This window comes from Sus scrofa, chromosome 3, assembly GCF_054392235.1.
Source record: "Sus scrofa isolate SSC_HxYL_T2T_F1_AM1 chromosome 3, Sscrofa_HxYL_maternal_Yorkshire_Landrace_v2.0, whole genome shotgun sequence".
Classification (NCBI taxonomy): domain Eukaryota; kingdom Metazoa; phylum Chordata; class Mammalia; order Artiodactyla; family Suidae; genus Sus; species Sus scrofa.
The window spans coordinates 18,461,830-18,480,332 of record NC_139385.1 but is presented as its reverse complement, the minus strand read 5'-3'; the positions used below and the strand labels follow the sequence as shown (position 1 = coordinate 18,480,332).

Here is an 18,503-nt window from a genome sequence, read left to right as displayed (position 1 = left end):
GACTTACAAACACTTAGAGATGCAATAAGGGAAGTGATCTCCCCCTTCTCCCTTTACTTTCACAATTTCTTTCTGTGTCCTTTTCAAAATGTACGTTTATCTCTATAATGGCTAAATAAGCCTCTTGCCGGACTCCAGGACCTGGGAGCCATTTTTTTTTTTTTAAATTGAAGTATAGTAGATTTTGAATGTTGTATTATTTTCTGGTGTACAGCAAAGTGATTCAGTTTTATGTATATTTTCTTTTTCATATTATTTTCCTTGATAGATGCGATTGTAGGGACCAAGTGTGTACCAAGGCAGAGCCGGTGAGGAAACTGGGGCAGCGGTCCCTGCACTGTTCAGAGGACCTTGTAGTTTGTCTCTGGTTTTGTTTTGTTTTGTTGTTTTTTGTTCGTTTTGGCCTTTTTGTCTTTTAGGGCTACACCCTCTGCAGCATATGGACGTTCCCAGGCTAGGGGTCCAATCAGAACTGCAGCCGCCAGCCTACGCCACAGCCTACGCCACAGCCACAGCAACCCAGGGTCCAAGCCGCGTCTGCGACCTACACCACAACTCACGGCAACTCGGGATCCTTCACCCACTGAGCGAGGTCAGGGATCCAACCGCATCCTCATGGATCCTAGTCCGGTTCGCCAACTGCTGAGCCACGATGGGAACTCCTGTAGTAGCTTGTCTCTGCTAATCCCAAACTCATAATTTATCCTTTCCCTCTCCCTTTCCCCATAAATTTGTTTTCTATGTCTGTGAGTCTGTTTCTGACTTGTAAATAAGTTCGGAAGCCAACTCTTTGAAATTCGAGCATCAGACCTCCCAATCTCCCAGCTCCAGCAGGGGAAAAGCAGTTTAACTTCCTGGGGCTCTGCTGAAATACACAAAACCACCTCCCAACAAAAAGTCATCAGAAGTTTGTTTTGCCCTTGGATAAAAGCCAATCACCATGATAAAGTTAGGATGAACTACACGTGACTAAAAGTGGTGTCAAGCCCTCTTAGTGGAGGCCTAGTTATTGTTTATCTTGAAAACAAGATATGGGGGAGTTACCTGGTGGCTCAGCAGGTTAAGGATCTGACATTGTCTCTACTGGGGCTCTGGTTACTGCTGGGACACTGGTTCAATCCCTGGACTGGGAACTTCCACATGCCAAGGGTGTGGCAAAAACAAGCAAACAAACAAACAAAAACCCCACAAGATATGGGGGGGTTTTTTGGTTTTTTGTGGGGTTTTTTTTGCTATTTCTTGGGCCGCTCCCGAGGCAAATGGAGGTTCCCAGGCTAGGGGTCGAATCGGAGCTGTAGCCACCGGCCTACGCCAGAGCCACAGCAACGTGGGATCCGAGCCGCGTCCGCAACCTACACCACAGCTCACGGCAACGCCGGATCGTTAACCCACTGAGCAAGGGCAGGGACCGAACCCGCCACCTCATGGTTCCTAGTCGGATTCGTTAACCACTGCGCCACGACGGGAACTCCAAGATATGGGTTTTGAAAATTTATATTGAAAACAGGCTAGTGGGTGGTGCCTTCTTGGCTATATAAAAGGATGAGCTTTCTTTCTGCTTTTGCCATCAGTCCTTTAGGGCCTGTGATGTGCATCACATTCTGCGGAATGCTCATTCACTAACAAAACTGTTGGAGTTCCTGTTGTGGCTCAATAGTGAGGAACCCGACTAGTATCCATGAGGATTCAGGTTCGATCCCTGGCCTCACCCAGTGGGTTGAGGATCTGGCATTGTGGTGAGCTTCAGTGCAGGTCACAGATGTGGCTCGAATCCCACGTGGCTGTGGCTGTGGCGTAGGCCCGCAGCTGCAGCTCCGATTCGAACCCTAGCCTGGGAATTTCCCGATGCCATGGGTGTGGCCCTACGGAGCAAAAATAAATAAATAAATAAGTACAATTACATAAATAAATAAAACTATTGTCTGTCTCTACTGGCTCTGCGGAGAGGTTTTCTGGGTTGGAAGGTTTTGTTTTTTCATTATATTTCTCCAACACACCCACCACCAAAGACGTCACATATATCAGAGGCTACACATCCTCCTTGTATCTATCATGTTCACAACCCCTGTTCAACATACATCCCAACACGGCCCAGACACACCCCTCTTGCAAGTCACACGTCCCATGTTGCCTCCAACAGCATGACCCCTGTTAACCTTAGAAATAAAAGTCAGGGAGTTCCCGTCGTGGCCCAGTGGTTAACGAATCCGACTAGCTGTGGTGTAGGTTGCAGACGCGGCTCGGATCTCGCGTTGCTGTGGCTCTGGTGTAGGCCGGTGGCTACAGCTCCGATTGGACCTCTAGCCTAGGAATCTCCATATGCCGTGGGAGCGGCCCAAGACCAAGAAATAGCAAAAAGACCAGAAAAAAAAAAAAAAAAAGAAATAAAAGTCAGGACTTCCCATCATGGTGTGGTGGACACGAATCCGACTAGGAACCATGAAGTTGTGGATTCCATCCCTGGCCTCGCTCAGTGGGGTAAGGATCCGGTGTTGCCGCAGCTGCGGTGTAGGTCGCAGACACGGCTCGGATCCCACGTTGCAGTGGCTGTGGTGTAGGCCGGCAGCTGTAGTTCCAATTGGACTCCTAGCCTGGGAACCTCCATATGCTGCGGGTGCGGCCCTAAAAAGCAAAAAAAAAAAATTTAAAAAGAAATAAAAGTCAGTTATTTTACCAGCAAATTTATTCCAGAGGAGCAGAGAAATTGAATTCGGGACAAGCAAGCTATAGCAAAAACCATAAGCAAATCCAGCAAATGAAGAACATAATTTTTTTTCTTTCTGGGGGCGCCCCCGCGGCCTGTGAAAGTTCCCAGGCTAGGGATCCAATCAGAGCTACTGCTGCCGGCCTACGCCACAGCAACACAGGATTCCCAACCCACTGAGTGAGGCCAGGGATTGAACCCACATCCTCATGGCTACCAAGTTGGATTTGTTTCTGCTGAGCCACAAGGGGAACTCCCAGAACAGATTTTTTTGGACACACCCACAGCACATGGACGTTCCCAGGCCAGGGATTGAACACTCGCCAGAGCAGTGACCACAGCAGGTCCTAACCCGCTAAGCCACCTGGGAACTCCTGAAGAACATTATTTTATAAAGAAAAAGGAAGATGTTGAGAGGTGTGGTTTTGAAGAGAAGTCCGTTGGAGAAAAGCGAGAGTTTGGGATAACGATGTTTCCCATTGGCTGGGTTGCTGGGGTCGTTCATTTCGTCCGAGATGCAGGGTGCATCTTTTCCTGTTGGGATGTGTAGCTGGCGATTCTGTCCGGTTCATGATTCTTCTATTGGGGTCTTTAACTAACAATTTTTTCTATAATTGAGAACGAGCTGTAGTGCATGAAAGCCCTCTCTTCTGGCCTTCCAACTCCATTTTAATGAGGTTTAAATCATTTTTTTTTGGCCGTACCCACAACATATGGAAGTTCCCGGGCCAGGAATCACATCTGAACTACAGCCGCCACCTACGCCACAGCTGCAGTAATGCAGGATCCTTAACCCACTGCTCCACAGCAGGAACTTCTCCCTTTATTAATTTTTATACCCCTGACACCTCAAATTAGATATGCCACACCATACTTCACACACAAGGAGTTCCCATCATGGCTCAGTGGTTAACGAATCCAACTAGGAATCATGAGGTTGCGGGTTCAATCCCTGGCCTCACTCACTGGGTTAAAGATCCAGCTTTGCCCTGCACTGTGGTGTAGGTTCCAGACAAGACTTGGATCTGGCATTGCTGCGCCTGTGGCATCGGCCAGCAACTACAACTCTGATTAGATGCCTAGCCTGGGAACTTCCATATGCCACGGGTGCAGCCCTGGAAAAGACAAAAAGACAAAAATAAATAAATAAATAAACATACTTCACACATGATACCCACATAGCATACACCCAATACAACCTACCTCTCACACACATAATGTTCCCCTAACTTGTACTTCACACATCCATTCAGTATAGGGTCTTTTTTTTTTTTTTTTGGCTGTGCCTCTGGCATGTGGAAGTTCCTGGGCCAGGAGACTGAGCCTGCACCAAAGCTGCAACCAGAGCCACAACAGTGACAATGCCAGATCCTTAACCTGCTGAGCCACAAGGGAACTCCCAGTATGGCTTCTTCCTTTTTTTTTTTTTTTTTTTTTTGTCTTTTTAGGGCCGCATCCATGGCATATGGAGGTTCCCAGGCTAGGGGTCCAGTCGGAGCTGTAGCCAACAGCCTACAACCACAGCCACAGCAACGTGGGATCCAAGCCCCATCTGCAACCTACACCACAACTCACGGCAACGCCGGATCCTTAAGCCACTGAGCAAGGCCAGGGATCAAACCTGCGTCCTCATGGATTCTAGGTGGGTTTGTTAATTACTGAGCCACAACCGGAACTCCCCCTTTATTTTTCTTTTTACTGCCACACCTGCAGCATGTGAAGTTCCTGGGCTAAGGATAGAATTGGAGCTGCAGCTGCATGCCTACGCCACAGCCTCAACTACCCCAGATCTTTAACCACTGAGCAAGGCCAGGGATTGAACCCGTGTCTTCATAGAGGCAACATCAGGTCCTTAAGCCGCGGAGCCACAGTGGGAACTCCCAGTAGAACATCTTGACAACCACCCACATTCCATCCCATTCCCCTCCCTTGCCACACTGAAATCCCCCACAACCACGCCCCAACTCAGCCCACATTTCAAGTCCTCCAAACTCCTCTGAGTAGACTCAGCCAAGACCAAGACTGCAGGCACACAACCCAGCAGGTGGGGCAGTCTCCCAAGGAACAGAGGCTCTAGCTCTGGCAGAGGGCACTCCAAGGGCCTTCCAGCCCCAGGAAACCCTCAGCCACTCTTTGCCAGGCTGGAAGCATAGAAATTGCACCAAAAGCCCTTCTGCAGCTTTGAGTTCCACCCAGGAGGCCACTGCAAATCAGGGGCAGCCCTGCAGGCCTGAACTCTTCTCCCTAAATCTTGTCCAAGAGCTCCAAGTGGTCAAAGCCCTGCCCATGGGGTGGGAAGTTGGGAAGCTTTGAAGTGTGGCTTTCTTCTGAGTGGCTCGCTGTGCTAGAGGAAATCCCAATCAAATGGCCTGGGGGCCCTCTGGCTCCTGGCACACAGTAGGGCCTTAATAAATACCAAATAATACTATCTAATGTTTGAGTGTTTACTATGCCACTGTCATGTGCTTTATATCTCATTGAAGACTCATTAAAGGGAGTTCCCCTCGAGGCACAGTGGAAATGATCCGACTAGGAACCATGAGGTTGCGGGTTTGATCCTTGGCCTTCCTCAGTGGGTTAAGGATCCCACCTTGCTGTGAACTGTGGTGTAGATGGCAGACACAGCTCGGATCCGGCATTGCTGTGGCTGTGGTATAGGCCAGTGGCTGTAGCTCTGATTAGACTCCTAGCTTGGGAACCTCCACGTGCCATGGGTGCAGCCCTAAAAAGAAAAAGGAAAAAGAAAAAAAAAAAGACTCATTAAAGTAGCTGTCGGGTTTTTTTGTCTTTTGTTTTTCTTGGGGCCGCACCTGCAGCGTACAGAAGTTCCCAGGCTAGGGGTCCAATCAGAGCTACAGCTGCCGGCCTTTACCACAGCCACGGCAACACAGGATCTGAGCTGCACCTGCAACCTACACCACAGCTCACAATAACGTGGGATCCTTACCCATGAGTGGGGCCAGGGATCGAACCCACATCCTCATGGGTACTAGTCGGGTTTCTTTCCGCTGAGCCATAAGAGGAAGTCCGGCAGCTGTCATTATTATCCCTCTCTTGCAGACTAGGATACGGAGGCAGAGAGCTTGAGTCACACAGCCAGAAAGGGCTGGAGCTGGGATTCAAACCCAGATAGTCTGAGTCCCAGACAGTCTGAGTCCAGAACACTGGGCTGGAGTCAGCACATTCTGTTCCTCAACTTCTCCAAGACTTTCCTGGGTGGCAGAGCTCACAGGACTAGCTTCATCCTTTGCCTCCTGAGTCTCAGAACTTGCCACAATCCTTCATTCCCTCCTCCTCCCAACTCACTTTCTGAGCCCCTGATTTTGCCATCTCCTGACTAGGTACCGGGGACACAGGGGAGACCCAGAGAGGGATTCACCCCCAAGAAGGTGGATGTTTTCACCAAGATTCACATGTTTAAATGCTTCAGGCACAGGTGGAAACTCACATGAAGGAAGCAGGCCAGGTGAGAGGCAATAGGGAGTGGTGGGGACTATGGCAATGTGGAAAGCTTATGTTAGCTGAAGGGTAAGGTGGGGATGTGAATCCTGAGCTGGAGCTAGGATTTTTTTTTTTTTTTTAATTTTTGTCACATGGACTGTGTCATCCATGATGGAGGCCCAAGGATATGCTGAAGTTTCATTTCCCACCCCTCCACACACTCCAAACTTACACTATGCAAATATCACAGGAAGCATCACTTGCTTTGTTTCTTTCTTCTTTTCCTTTATTCTTTTTTTTTGCTTTTGGCTTTTGGCTTTTCTAGGGCCGCTCCCACGGCATATGGAAGTTCCCAGGCTAGGGGTCTAATCGGAGCTGTAGCCACCCGCCTACGCTAAAGCCACAGCAATGTGGGATCTGAGCCGCGTCTGCGACCTACACCACAGCTCACGGCAACGCCAGATCCTTAACCCACTGAGCGAGGCCAGGAATCGAACCCACAGCCTCATGGTTCCTAGTTGGATTTGTTAAGCACTGCGCCACGACGGAAACTCCTGTTTCCTTTTTCTTAGTATAGACCTGAGCTCAAAAGCAGGACAGAATCTTCCCAGTGCTAGGAATAAAGAAAATCAAAAGCCACAGCCATATGAGGTCAGCCCATGGGAATGCCGGGAGCCCTAGGAATGGAGTTTTAACCCTCACATGGGAACAGAAGTTAAGGCAGAGGCCCAGGAACAGCAGGGGGCTGTAACTAAGCCCCCCTGCCCAAAGCTGGGAGCTGAGAAAGGACTGTCTCCTCTGAGCAGAGAAGATGGGGGTTGGGTGGAGGGGTGGAGAGTCCATCCACAGGCCTTGGGATGCAGTTTGGAAAAAGTCACTGCAGGAAATCAGAATCTCCAGGATCACCAGAGTATGGGCTTGGATTCAGACCAAACCTCTGGGGCAAAAAAGCCTGCTCTGAGAAACCCATGAATAAAATGGTTGGAAACCTGCGTAGCCTGTAAAACTGCTGCAGAAGCCAAAGCAAGCTGGCCCCAGGAGATGTGAGCAGAGCCTAGGGATCTCCCGGGACCTTCGCAGGAAAAACACAAAGAAGTCAAAGAACCCTTCTATGGTGACACCACCCTGGGAGACTCTACCCCACTGTACAGATGACAGCAATCAACCACATGCCTCCTCTATAACTGGGGACACTGAGGGTCATTTATTTTTATTTTTTATTTTTTTTAGGGCTGCATCTGTGGCACATGGAGGTTCCTAGGCTAGGGGTTGAAGTGGCGCCACAGCCGCCAGCCTACACCACAGCCACAGGAATGTGGGATCTGAGCCACGTCTGCAACTTACACCACAGCTCACGGCAATACCGGATCCTTCACCCACTGAGCAAGGCCAGGGATTGTACCTGCATCCTCATGGATCCTAGTCAAGTTTGTTAACTGCTGAGCCACAAAGGGAACTCCCTGAGCATCACTGATCTTAAGGAAGGTGCCTAAAGTCAATTAGCCATTGAAGTATTTAATTTCTCTGTGTCTATGTCTTCTCAGCCATAAGGTGATAATAATTTTAGCATACCTTTTCTCATAGGATTATCATAAAGAGAAAATGAGATGTTACTTGTAAAGTATTTATTAGAGCAATGCCTGGCATATCATAATAGCATTAATACAGCTAAAGTAAGCTATAAAGTTTCAGAGATTAAAAAAAAAGAATAGAGTCTCAAGAACAAACACAGGACATTATGAAGAAAGAATAGGAGCATCAAGAAAAGGAATTCTAGGAAAAAAAATGTAGATACTGAAAAACTCTAGGTAGTCTTACAGAGAGCATCGAAACTTCTGGGGCAGGAGAGGGACTGGGTTTTAGATGTCAGTCCTAGGTTTCAGAAGAGCTCTGGCGCTGGAGAGACAGGGAGGAGATGCCAGGACTATGAGTGACCGATCCCACCTTTGCCTGAGACAGGAATTTGGGTGTGGTGGCACTTGCTACACAGTGATGGTTTCAGGGCCTGGCGACTTCTAGCTCTGAAGTCTGTGTTCATGCTTTGTAGCTTAGGACTGTTTATTAGGTGGTAGGCACAGTGGCTAGACCTGCAGCCAGATTTCTGGATCCACTTCCAGCTCTGTGAAGTGCTCGTTGTGTACTTTCAGACTTGTTACTTGGCCGGTTTGACATGTGGTTTCCATCGACAGAACTGCACCTAGGAAGGGAGAATGTCAAGAATGATATAGGCTCTGGAATTAGACTGGCAGAGTTTAAGTCCTCACCCCAACATTTATTAACTAGGCTAGCCTGGGATGTGTAATTTAGCGTCTCTGCCTCAGTCTCCTCATCTATGAAATAGGGTTGTTTGTGAAGATAAAAATGAGCCAATATAAATAAATACAGATATATAGACACACACATATGTGTGTACATATAAGTAATACACAAAATATACATATAACACTTTTTTAGGTCTTTTTAGGACCTCGACTGAGGCATATGGGGGATCCCAGGCTAGGGGGTTGGAATTGGAGCTGTAACCACCAGCCTACGCCACAGCCACAGCCACGTCAGATCCGAGCCACGTCTGTGACCTACACCACAGCTCACGGCAATGTCAGATCCTTAATCCACTGAGTGAGGCCAGGGATCGAACTTGCGTCCTCATGGATACTAGTCAGATTTGTTTCTGCTGAGCCACGACAGGAACTCCCCGTACAATACTTTGACACAACCCTGGCACATAAGCACTCCACAACTTTGTGAGGCTATTAGAATGATTAAATGGGTTTCAACACAGTAGATGCTCAATAAATGGCAGTGATGACTGCCAGCTACAGGACGGCTCCTCTTCCCTGGCGCCCAGCATACAACTGCTGAATGAACAACGGCTGAATGACTAGATGGTGGGAATGGCAGGCAAGTGAGGGAGAGGAGTGCAGGCCAAGCCATAGGAGGGAAAAGGCCCTGTGGTACCCGAGACGCCGCTCTCCATTCTCCACTGGATTCAAGAGGGGATGGGAGCACACCCAACGGCACCTTCCCTTTCTCTCCCACACAAGGCCACCAGATTGGAAGAGCTTGCTGAGTTTATTTGGGGAGTGCTAAGGGGGCCAAAGTTTCACCTGTGTGTATACACACACAGACACAAACACACACACACAAAGATACGCATATCCTGAGTAACATCATTCCACAGGCTGACACTGTCTGCTTGGGGTACCAGAGTCAGGTGTGGGTCTCAGGGGCCCAGACTATATAGAAGATACGGTGATGGGGAGGGGTCCAGGAGCCAGCACCCCACTTCCATCCATACCCATCTCCCTCCTTTCTTTCCCATCCGTAGAGGGCGGTTCCCAGCTCACCTGAAATACATCACCTAGTGCTCCAGGCGCCCATGTGGCCCCCTCCTCCCCATGCTGGTTCTGGCCCATCAGGATTATCCATATTCTCATAAGAGTCCGCATCTGGTTAGGACCAGGAAGGGGTAAGATACAGGTGGAGCTGGAAGTAGGCTGGGAGGAAGCCCCGGAAGACAACAGGAGAACGCAGGAGCAGCACCCACCTTCCTCGTGGTTGGGACCAGGCTGGCCTCGAAAGGAGCGGAGCTGGGGGGCTGCATACAGGATCCCTCTCATATCTTCATAGGACTGGGACCCTGCTTGGGCAGGGGATGGAGAGTTGGAGGCCCGGGAGCCATGCTGGGGGCTTGGGGAAGGGAAGTGCAGCCTAAGATATGGAGCGAATCTTAGGGCGCAGTGGAAGATGGGAGGTTTCAGGTACTAAGAAAGAGTGATGGAATTAGCATCAGGTTCTGGGCCCTTGTTAGTTGGAGGGTTTGATCAAGTGTGGATTTGAGGCGTGCCCATCGTGGCGCAGTGGCAACGAATCTGACTAGGAATCATGAGTTTGCAGGTTCAATCCCTGGCCTTGCTCATCGGATTAAGGATCCGGCGTTGCCGTGGGCTGTCGTGTAGTTTGCAGACTTGGCTCAGATCCTGCGTTGTTGTGGCTGTGGTGTAGGCTGGCAGCTGCAGCTCCGATTAGACTCCTAGCCTGGGAACCTCCATTTGCCGCGGGTGTGGCCCTAAAAGGCAAAAAAAAAAAAAGTGTGGATTCGATTATGGTTATGGTCAGGGTCAGTGAAAGAATCAAGAATGGCACTGAATGGAGACAAAGTCAGAGTCGTGAGGCAGTTGTAGAGAGAGCTGGGGTCAAAGCTGAGGTCTGCATTGCAACGGGCTGAGCTGGAGGTCAAAGTTCAGGCTGGAACTGAACTGGGATCAGGGCTGATATTGATCACAGGGGATGCAGTCCATACTGGGCATCAGAATGGGTGTTGGGGTCACCGTTGAGGTTAGAGTTAGGAGTCAAACCTAAGGTCAGGATTAGGCTCAGGTTTGGGGTCATAGCCAAGGTCAAGGTTGGGCCTGAAGTCAGAGATGAGGCCACATCAACCCAATCTGGGCAAGACAGACTGGTTCCAAGCACTTCTCACCGAGGGAGGTTGCCTCCCTGCTGGGGTCCCAGGCTGACCCATGGGGGCTCAGGAAGTCTGGAGAAGGAAGAGGGAAGTCACTATTCCTCCTGGCCTTCAAGTCATCCTCCCACACACCCCCTCCCACAGGATTGTGATCTTCCCCACACACACCTGTCGTCCTGGCAACCGGCTGGACCAACTCTTCATCCTCATTCTCATAAGACTCAGCTGCTGCAGAAAAGAGCAAACTCCAGGGACCACTTCTCTCCTGCGGGGCATCCAGAGCCCTGAGGGTCCTCCCAAGTCTCTGAGGCCCCACAAGGACCCCCCCAAATTACCGTTGGAGAAGGAGTCTTCATCCTCAGGACCCAAGACCCCCTCCTCAGGGTTTTCGTAGTTGCTGCCATCTGGTGGAGAAGGAGGGGGCATCCAGCGAGGGCCCACAAGCCCACCGCCAAGGAGAAGGTGAGGGAGCCATGGCGTCTTACCCTGGGAGAGCTGATCCCGCCCGAGGTTGGAGTCGTTCTCATAGAACTCGGAGCCTTCCTCACTGTCCGGCTCCTCGTAGGCCTCCCCTTCCTCTTCTTCTGGGCCTGGGGTTTGGAGTTGGAGGTGGGAACCGGGTCACGGCTCCCCTCCGCCAGGCCCCAGCCCACTGTTCCTGCCACAGACCGCTCCAGCACCCCCATGTGAGTAATGACCCCCCTCAATCACCGGTTCCTGGAGGGCTCCGGGACCCCGCGGCTCTGGCCTCCTGGACGTCGCTGCGCGGGTTTCCGTAGGAGGGCACGGCGGCTCCCAGGCCTGCAGCCCACCGCAGGGCGCGTCCTGGCAGAGGAACATCGAGCGGGCCGGGTTGGGGGCGGTCAGGTGGGCGGGCAGAGGATGCTTCAGGCCCTGCTGGAGGACTCCATGGCCTAGGTACCCAGCCTTGAGCCAAGGGGGCGGGATCTAAAACTAAGGGGCGTGGCCTGAAGTCTCCAGCGAGGTCGGGCTCTCAGAACCGCACTGCAGGTCTCGCGTCCTGGGGGCGGGTCTTGGTCCTGGGGGCGGGGCTCAAGTCTGGGCAGGACTTCGCATGAGGGGGCGGGCTCTTTTCGGAAGGCGGAGCTTCGAGCTCCGGAAAGCTTGGAGCGGGGGAGACTGGAGGGATGAGGAAAACGGGTGGGGCGCTAGCTCTGGGTCAGGGACCTGGGGGTGCTTCCTACCCGTGCCAGAGTGGGGCGTGGAGAGGGAGAGCACGTTCCCGTACTGGTTCTGGGCCCCATTTCCCGGAGGGGGCGTCACTTTGAAGAACCTGGTGGAGGAAGGGGAGTTGCACTGAGGCCAGGCCTGGAGGAGACACTCAAGATTTAGGCTAGGAGTTCCCGTAGGGAGTAGTGGTTAACGAATCCGACTAGGAACCATGAGGTTGCGGGTTCGATCCCTGGCCTTGCTCAGTGGGTGGGTGAAGGATCCGGCGTTGCTGTGAGCTATGGTGTAGGTCGCAGACGCAGCTCGGATCCGGCGTTGCTGTGGCTGTGGCGTAGGCCAGCGGCTACAGCTCCAATTAGACCCCTAGCTTGAGAACCTCCATGTGCTGCGGGAGCAGCCCTAGAAAAGGCAAAAAGACAAAAAAAAAAAAAAGATTTAGGCTAGACTCTCAGAGGTTAAAATGTGCTCCGTTGTCATGAGTGCTTCTGTTCTGGGACAGCATCTATGGGGGCCGCGGGGGGAGGGGGGCGCGGGGCGGGGGGGCGTCTGTGGTACTCTAAAGAGGACTTCACAGAGGAGGTAGCTTTGGTGCTGGGCTTTGAAGGTTGGTCCGTAGTTCAACCATAAAGATGGAGAAATGACACTCTTCGCATAAAGCGAACGTGCAGGAGTGGGAGCCCGCAGGTTGCTGGCATCCTTACCTTCTAGTGGGATCTGTCATTCGCTTTCTTTTTCTCCTCAGGATCAGGGCTGGGGGGAGTTAAGGGGAGTGATCAGAGGGGTGGGGCTCAAGAGTGAAGATTTGGAGGACACTGAGGACGTCACTTGGAGGAGATAGGAGTTCAGATTCCAAAGGGCTTGGGTAGTTTGGGTGGGGGGAGGGTTACAGAAGGTGGGGGACAGGTCAGTGGGGGAGGTGGGGGAGGAAAGAAAGTTGCTTGTCAGGGGAGCCAGTATGGGCTCTCCTGAGGAAGGAGGGGTAGGGTTTGGGAAGACAGGCTGGGGGATGTGACTCACCTCTTCGAAGATGAAGAAAGCCCACCAGGGAACCCAGGCAGAAGATCAGATAAACTAAAGTCACAACAGGGACTTGCCAGCCACCAGTCTCCAGCAGCCAATGCCATACTGCTGGAGGGAACGAGCTATGAGAGGAACCCTCTGGACTGGTGTCTTGCTTCCCAGCTTTAGGACCTCAAAGGGCCATACGTCGGGGGGCCCAGGGAGCAAGACACAGACCCTCGACATTTCAAGCTACAAGGAAGGCTCCCTTCCCTCCCTCTGAGGATGGGGACGGTGCCCCAGAGCCGGACCCAGGGTTTGGAGCCGCATCTGTTAAGCAGACCATGAACAAACTATGACTATGGTCAGACGCAATGTTAGGATTAAAGGGAGCATGATGATCAGATTCCTGCTCCAGCCAAGGACAGCCACGGTCCCCACAAAGGGCAGAGTTACCAAGGTTAGAGGTGGAGTGCAGCAATGTGCAGAGGTCAAGTTTGAAGCGAAAGTTCAGGTTGAGTTTGAGAACTGTGGTTACAGTAGCAAGGTAGGATTGAATTAAGAGAGACAGAATGGGAGTTCCTGTTGTGGCGCAGTGGTTGACAAATCCAACTAGGAACCATGGGGTTGCGGGTTTGATCCCTGGCCTTCCTCAGTGGGTTAAGGATCCGGCCTTGCCGTGAGCCGTGTTGAAGGTCACAGACAAGGCTCGGATCCCGTGTTGCTGTGGCTCTGGCGTAAGCTGGCAGCTGCAGCTCTGATTAGACCCCTAGCCTGGGAACCTCCATATGCCGTGGGAGCGGCCCTAGAAAAGGCAAAAGGACAAAAAAAAAAAAAAGAGACACACACAATGGGTAGAGCATTATGACCAATTGGATGGATGGGTGAGGAAAAGGAAGGATGCCCTGGTTCTTGGTTGGGACACATAAGCAGGTGGTAGTGCCCTTCACTTACGCAGGATCACTCAGAAGACTGTGATTGCTTGGGGAAGATTTTTTTTTTTTTTTTTTTGCCATACCCATGGCATATGGAGTTTCCCAGGCTAGCGGTCGAATCAGAGCTACAGCTGCTGGCCTGCGCCACGGCCACAGCAATGAGGGATCCGAGCTGCGCCTTCTACCTACACTGCAGCTTGGGGCAAGGCCAGATCCTTAACCCACTGAGCAAGGCCAGGGATTGAATCTGCAACCTCATGGTTCCTAGTCGGATTCATTTCCACTGCGCCACGACAGCAACTCTGGGGAAGATATTGAGTTTGATCTTGTATATGTTGAGCCTGCGGTGTCTATGGGTGGCAATTCCAGGCGGTGGCCCCGGGTGTGGGGTGTCTAGCCCCTGGAACTGAGTCACCAAGGCATGATGGCCTAAGGAAACATGGGAGTAAACGAGGTCAAACAGGAAGAGTGTGTAGACAAGGACAAGCGGGTGTAGACAGGAATAAGAGGAGGGCTCAAGCCTCCAACAGTGAGGAGTAAGGAAGAAAAGACTCTCCTAAATTGATGGGAAAGCGCAACAAGTGATAGAAGAAGAGGACCCAGAAAAGCAGCATCGTGAAAGCAAGGGAGGAAGGAGTTAGGGTCAGTCTTCAGTGTGGAGGCTAGAGTTAGGGATGAGGCTGGTACCAGCCTTCAGGTCAGGGGGGCCCTGGCCTCCAGTCCTCCCCGGTAGCCCCATTCAGATACCCCACAATTAGGAGAAACGCTACCTGACCGAGCAGTGACCTTCAGCCGCATCTGGGTGGTCACGTTGCCATGGTTACAGTGATAGGTGTCAGCATCTTGAGCTGTGGCCTCGGGCAGCAACAGAACAGCCTTTCCCCTGAGGCTGCCCATGACCCACATCTCCCTGAGCTGGGCATCCTCCGTCAGGTTCAGGCTCAGCAATTTCACATGCTTCTTGGGACGCACGTGGATCCAGGAGATGGGGCCTCTGACCAGTGAGGCACGGGACGACCCACAGGACAGGGAGAGTGTGGAGCCAGGGGCTACCGTGAGGTCTGGGGCAGGGAGAGCCAAGGCTAGGAAAGTGTAATCCTGGAGGGGGGGGCTCTCCTCCCCTGAGGACCGTCCAGTTCCCAGTCTCCATCCCCCCACTTCCTGACACCGTCCCAGCACCTTACCGTGGCTGTTGCTCTGGTTCACAGTGCTGTTCGGTGGGGGGCATGTGAGGTCTGTGTGTAAGACCTTAGCTTGGTTCTTGGCCCATACATACAGCTTGGACCTTGTGGGGTGACTGGAAGAGGACCTGCGACCCTCTGAGGACCTGGCCCCCAAGTCACAGCTTGGGTCATTTAGGTCTGAAGCATTCCACCGGAACAGTTCCCCTGGGAAGATACCCAGAACCAGATACAGAGACATCCAGGAGACAGAAAGGCAGAGACAAATAGAGACAAAAAACCCCGAGAGAGAGACAGAGAAACGTCCACGCAGAGAGGAAAGAGTGAGAGGGAGCAGCCCAGCACTGACGTCAGGAAGCCACGGGGGTTTTTAGAAGCCACCTAAAATTGGCTCCCAGCTTGTCCCTCCGACCCTCCAGCCCCTCCCTCAGGATCCCCTTTAGCTGCTAGACCCCCTCCATCCAACATGGGATGCCCCCTTCTCATTCAGCCCTCCCTGCCCCAGCCCGGACCTCACCGCTGCCCTTCACGTTGACCGTCCAGCCAGGCTGCCAGGACTGGTCAAGAGGGGGGCCTTGCTGGCACAGGTAGAAGCCCCCCATCTGGTCGGAGACGTTGAAGATAAAGAGCAGGGTTCCCTGGGGCTCCTTCAGGGTGCCCAGGGGCCCCACATGGATGCCCAAGCCTGGTAACCCTAGGCTCAGCTCTAAGAAGGGTGTGGACTGGGACCCCCGAAACCAGGCCAGCTGCTCAGGGGGGCCTTCTGAGGGACCTTCGAGGCACGGTAGTACAGCATTGCCTCCCTCTGCGGAGAGAGAGAGGGATGAGGTGGGGGGAGACCCAGCCCCCTTCACTCCGCTCCCTGGGTTATAGACCCAGCGACCCTGCCAGCTGGGAGTGGATGAATCCTCAGAGCCCTTCCAGTCCCTCCCTGAATGTTACAAATGAGAAAATGGAGGCTCAGAGAGGGTAAGCCACTTGGCCGAGGGCGCCCAGCCGGAACCCAGGTCCCCCGCCCTTCCATCCATCACTACCCTCTGGACATACCTTGAGCCTCTACTAGGTATGGTTCCTGGGGCCGGGCTTCCACAGGGGTAAGGAAGAAGAAGGAGAAGAGGAGGGAGAAGAGGAGGAGAGGAGGTGGCATGGTGGCCAGACTCCCCGTGGCACCCAGCTCCGCCGCGCAGGGGATGCTGGGGCAGGCGGGGACCTGGTGGGCACTGAACCATGGGCGTCTGTGGGGGCGGGCGGGCAGTCCCCCCAGAGAGGAAGGGGTGGTCACGCCTCAAGCCCTTTCTCCAGGCACCCCTCTAGAACCACAATACTCGCCTCCTCCCTGCTACCGGGTTTTATTTTCATCCCAGCACCCAGCACCATGTGAAATGTTCATATTTGCGTGTCTAGTTACTTGATCAATTTCTGTCCCTCCCTCCCCCGTCCCCCGACTAGAACGTAAGCCCTTTGTGGCAAAGACTTTGTCTTGTTCATGACTGTACACACACTGCATGGGAACGGAACTTGGCATTTGCAGGTGCCCAAGAAATAATTGTTGAGTGAGGGAGTCTAGGCGTCCCTCCTTCCCCCGCTCCGCCCTCCTTCAGACTCAGGCTCTGAATTCATTTCCCTTACACACACACACACACCCTTCATTCAACCAACATCTCCTGGGCCTTCTTCCACCTCCATAGAACCAGCTCATCACACACACACACACACACACACACACACACACACACACATACACCCTTCATTCAACCAACATCTCCTGGGCCTTCTTCCACCTCCATAGAACCAGCTCATCACACACAGACACACACACAGACACACACACACAGACACACACACACACACACACACCCTTCATTCAACCAACATCTCCTGGGCCTTCTTCCACCTCCATAGAACCAGCTCATCACACACAGACACACACACAGACACACAGACACACACACACACACACACACACCCTTCATTCAACCAACATCTCCTGGGCCTTCTTCCGCCTCCATAGAACCAGCTCATCACACACACACACAGACACACACACACACAGAGCAAGATCTGGCAGACCTGAATTGGAATCCTGCACCTCCGTCGCTTGGCTAAATGTCTTCATCTCTCTAAGCCTCAGGAGTTCCCATTATGGCTCAGCAGAAACAAATCCAACAAGTATCCATGAGGATGCAGGTTCAATCCCTAGCCTCCCTCAGGGGGTTAAAGCATCCGACGTTGCCCTGAGCTGTGGTGTAGGTCACAGACGCAGCTCGGATCTGGTGTGGCTGTGGCTGCAGCATAAACTGGTAACTGCAGCTCCAACTTGACCCCTAGCCTGGGAACTTAACCCCACAGGTGTGGCCCTAAAAAGACCAAAAAAAAAAAAAAAAAAAAAAAAAAAAAAGCCTGAGTTTCTTTCTCTGTAAACTGGGGATAATGATAGTACTATCAAAATATTGTTCATGGAAGAGTTCCCGTTGTGGCTCAGCAGGTTAAGAACCTGACTGGTATCCATGAGAAGGTGAGTTCGAAGCCCCTGCTTCGGTTATGGAAAGAACCCATCTAGAAATGGGAAAATTGGGGTTCCCCCTCCCCTGAAGGGCAGGGTGTTGCCTGAGATCACAGATCAGGCTGATGGTATAATTGAGCACCAGAACCCAGGGTCCTGACTTTTTTTTACAGTGTTATTTTATCTTATTTTATTTGTTCTTTTTTTCTCTTCTTTTCTCACCACGCCCGTGCAGGCAGAAGTTCCCAGGCCAGGAATCAAACCCACGCCACAGCCGTGACCAGAGCCACAGCAGTGACAATGCCAGATCTTCAACCCACTGAGCCACCAGGGAACTCCCTATTTTAAAAATAATTTTTGGCATATGAATATTAATTACTATTGTGCTTTTACCATCAAAACTTATGTTCTCGGTCTTTCCTTCTTGCTTTTGTATAAGGTCAAAAGAGAGACACCGGCTACTGTGACAACCTTAAAGCAGACTCCAAGACTGTCACCAACAGCATGAACTTTGTGACCAAATCCAGCAACCAGAACTTCATCATTTTTTTCAATAAGTTTCAAGCCACCATCTTTAGGTACAAAGTGGGTTTTTTGGTTTTGTTTTTTTTTTTGTTTTTGTTTTTGTTTTTTTCCCTTCTTGATTAACTGAACCCTGACACACTTCCTGATGGCAAAATTTGGCTGTTTGTCTTCAACCCCTACTTTTTCTTTCTTTCTTTCTTTCTTTCTTTCTTTCTTTCTTTCTTTCTTTCTTTCTTTCTTTCTTTCTTTCTTTCTTTCTTTCTTTCTTTCTTTTGTCCTTCCCTCCTTCCTTTCTTCCTTTTTCTTTCTTTCCTTCTCCCTTCCTTCCTTTTTTTTTTTTTTTTTGGGTTTTTTTAGGGTGGCACCCGTGGCACATGGAAGTTCCAGGTTAGGTGTTGAATAGGAGCTGCACCTGCAGGCCACAGCCACAGCCACAGCAACTTGGGATCCAAGCTGTGTCTATACCACAGCTCATGGCAATGCTGGATCCTTTAAACTACTGAGCGAGGCCAGGGATCCAACCAGCATCCTTATGGCTACTAGTCGGATTTGTCTCCGT

The 18,503-nt window shown here is 51.6% G+C and overlaps 1 protein-coding gene across 5 annotated transcripts; it reads right to left on the bottom strand.

The window, feature by feature from the left end:
* Nucleotides 1–7,755: 7,755 nt before the first annotated feature.
* On the bottom strand, nt 7,756–16,087 carry CD19 (CD19 molecule). Of its 5 annotated transcripts, none has more exons than XR_014839575.1 (15): nt 15,964–16,087; nt 15,434–15,721; nt 14,920–15,123; nt 14,506–14,796; nt 12,819–12,929; nt 12,503–12,551; nt 11,816–11,904; nt 11,322–11,435; nt 11,096–11,200; nt 10,946–11,014; nt 10,779–10,875; nt 10,626–10,682; nt 9,693–9,785; nt 9,493–9,594; nt 7,756–8,342 (listed from the first exon to the last, which is right to left on the bottom strand). XR_014839575.1 is itself a non-coding variant. In XM_013995589.3 (15 exons), exons 1-14 carry the CDS (start codon nt 16,061–16,063, stop codon nt 9,503–9,505), a joined length of 1,722 nt encoding a protein of 573 aa, XP_013851043.1. In that variant the 5' UTR covers nt 16,064–16,087; the 3' UTR covers nt 7,756–8,342; nt 9,493–9,502.
* Between the last annotated feature and the right edge of the window lie 2,416 nt (nt 16,088–18,503).

Bases quoted from the DNA above. Each gene is read 5' to 3' on its own strand.
- CD19 (XM_013995589.3), bottom strand. From the start codon at position 16,063: ATGCCACCTCCTCTCCTCCTCTTCTCCCTCCTCTTCTCCTTCTTCTTC. The intron at 9,786-10,625 runs GTGAGAAGTGCT...CTGCCCAAGCAG, and splicing joins CAGGGAGGCAACCTCCCTCG to GGTCCCAGTCCTATGAAGAT. The intron at 9,595-9,692 runs GTGGGTGCTGCT...GGTCCTAACCAG, and splicing joins TGGTCCCAACCACGAGGAAG to ATGCGGACTCTTATGAGAAT.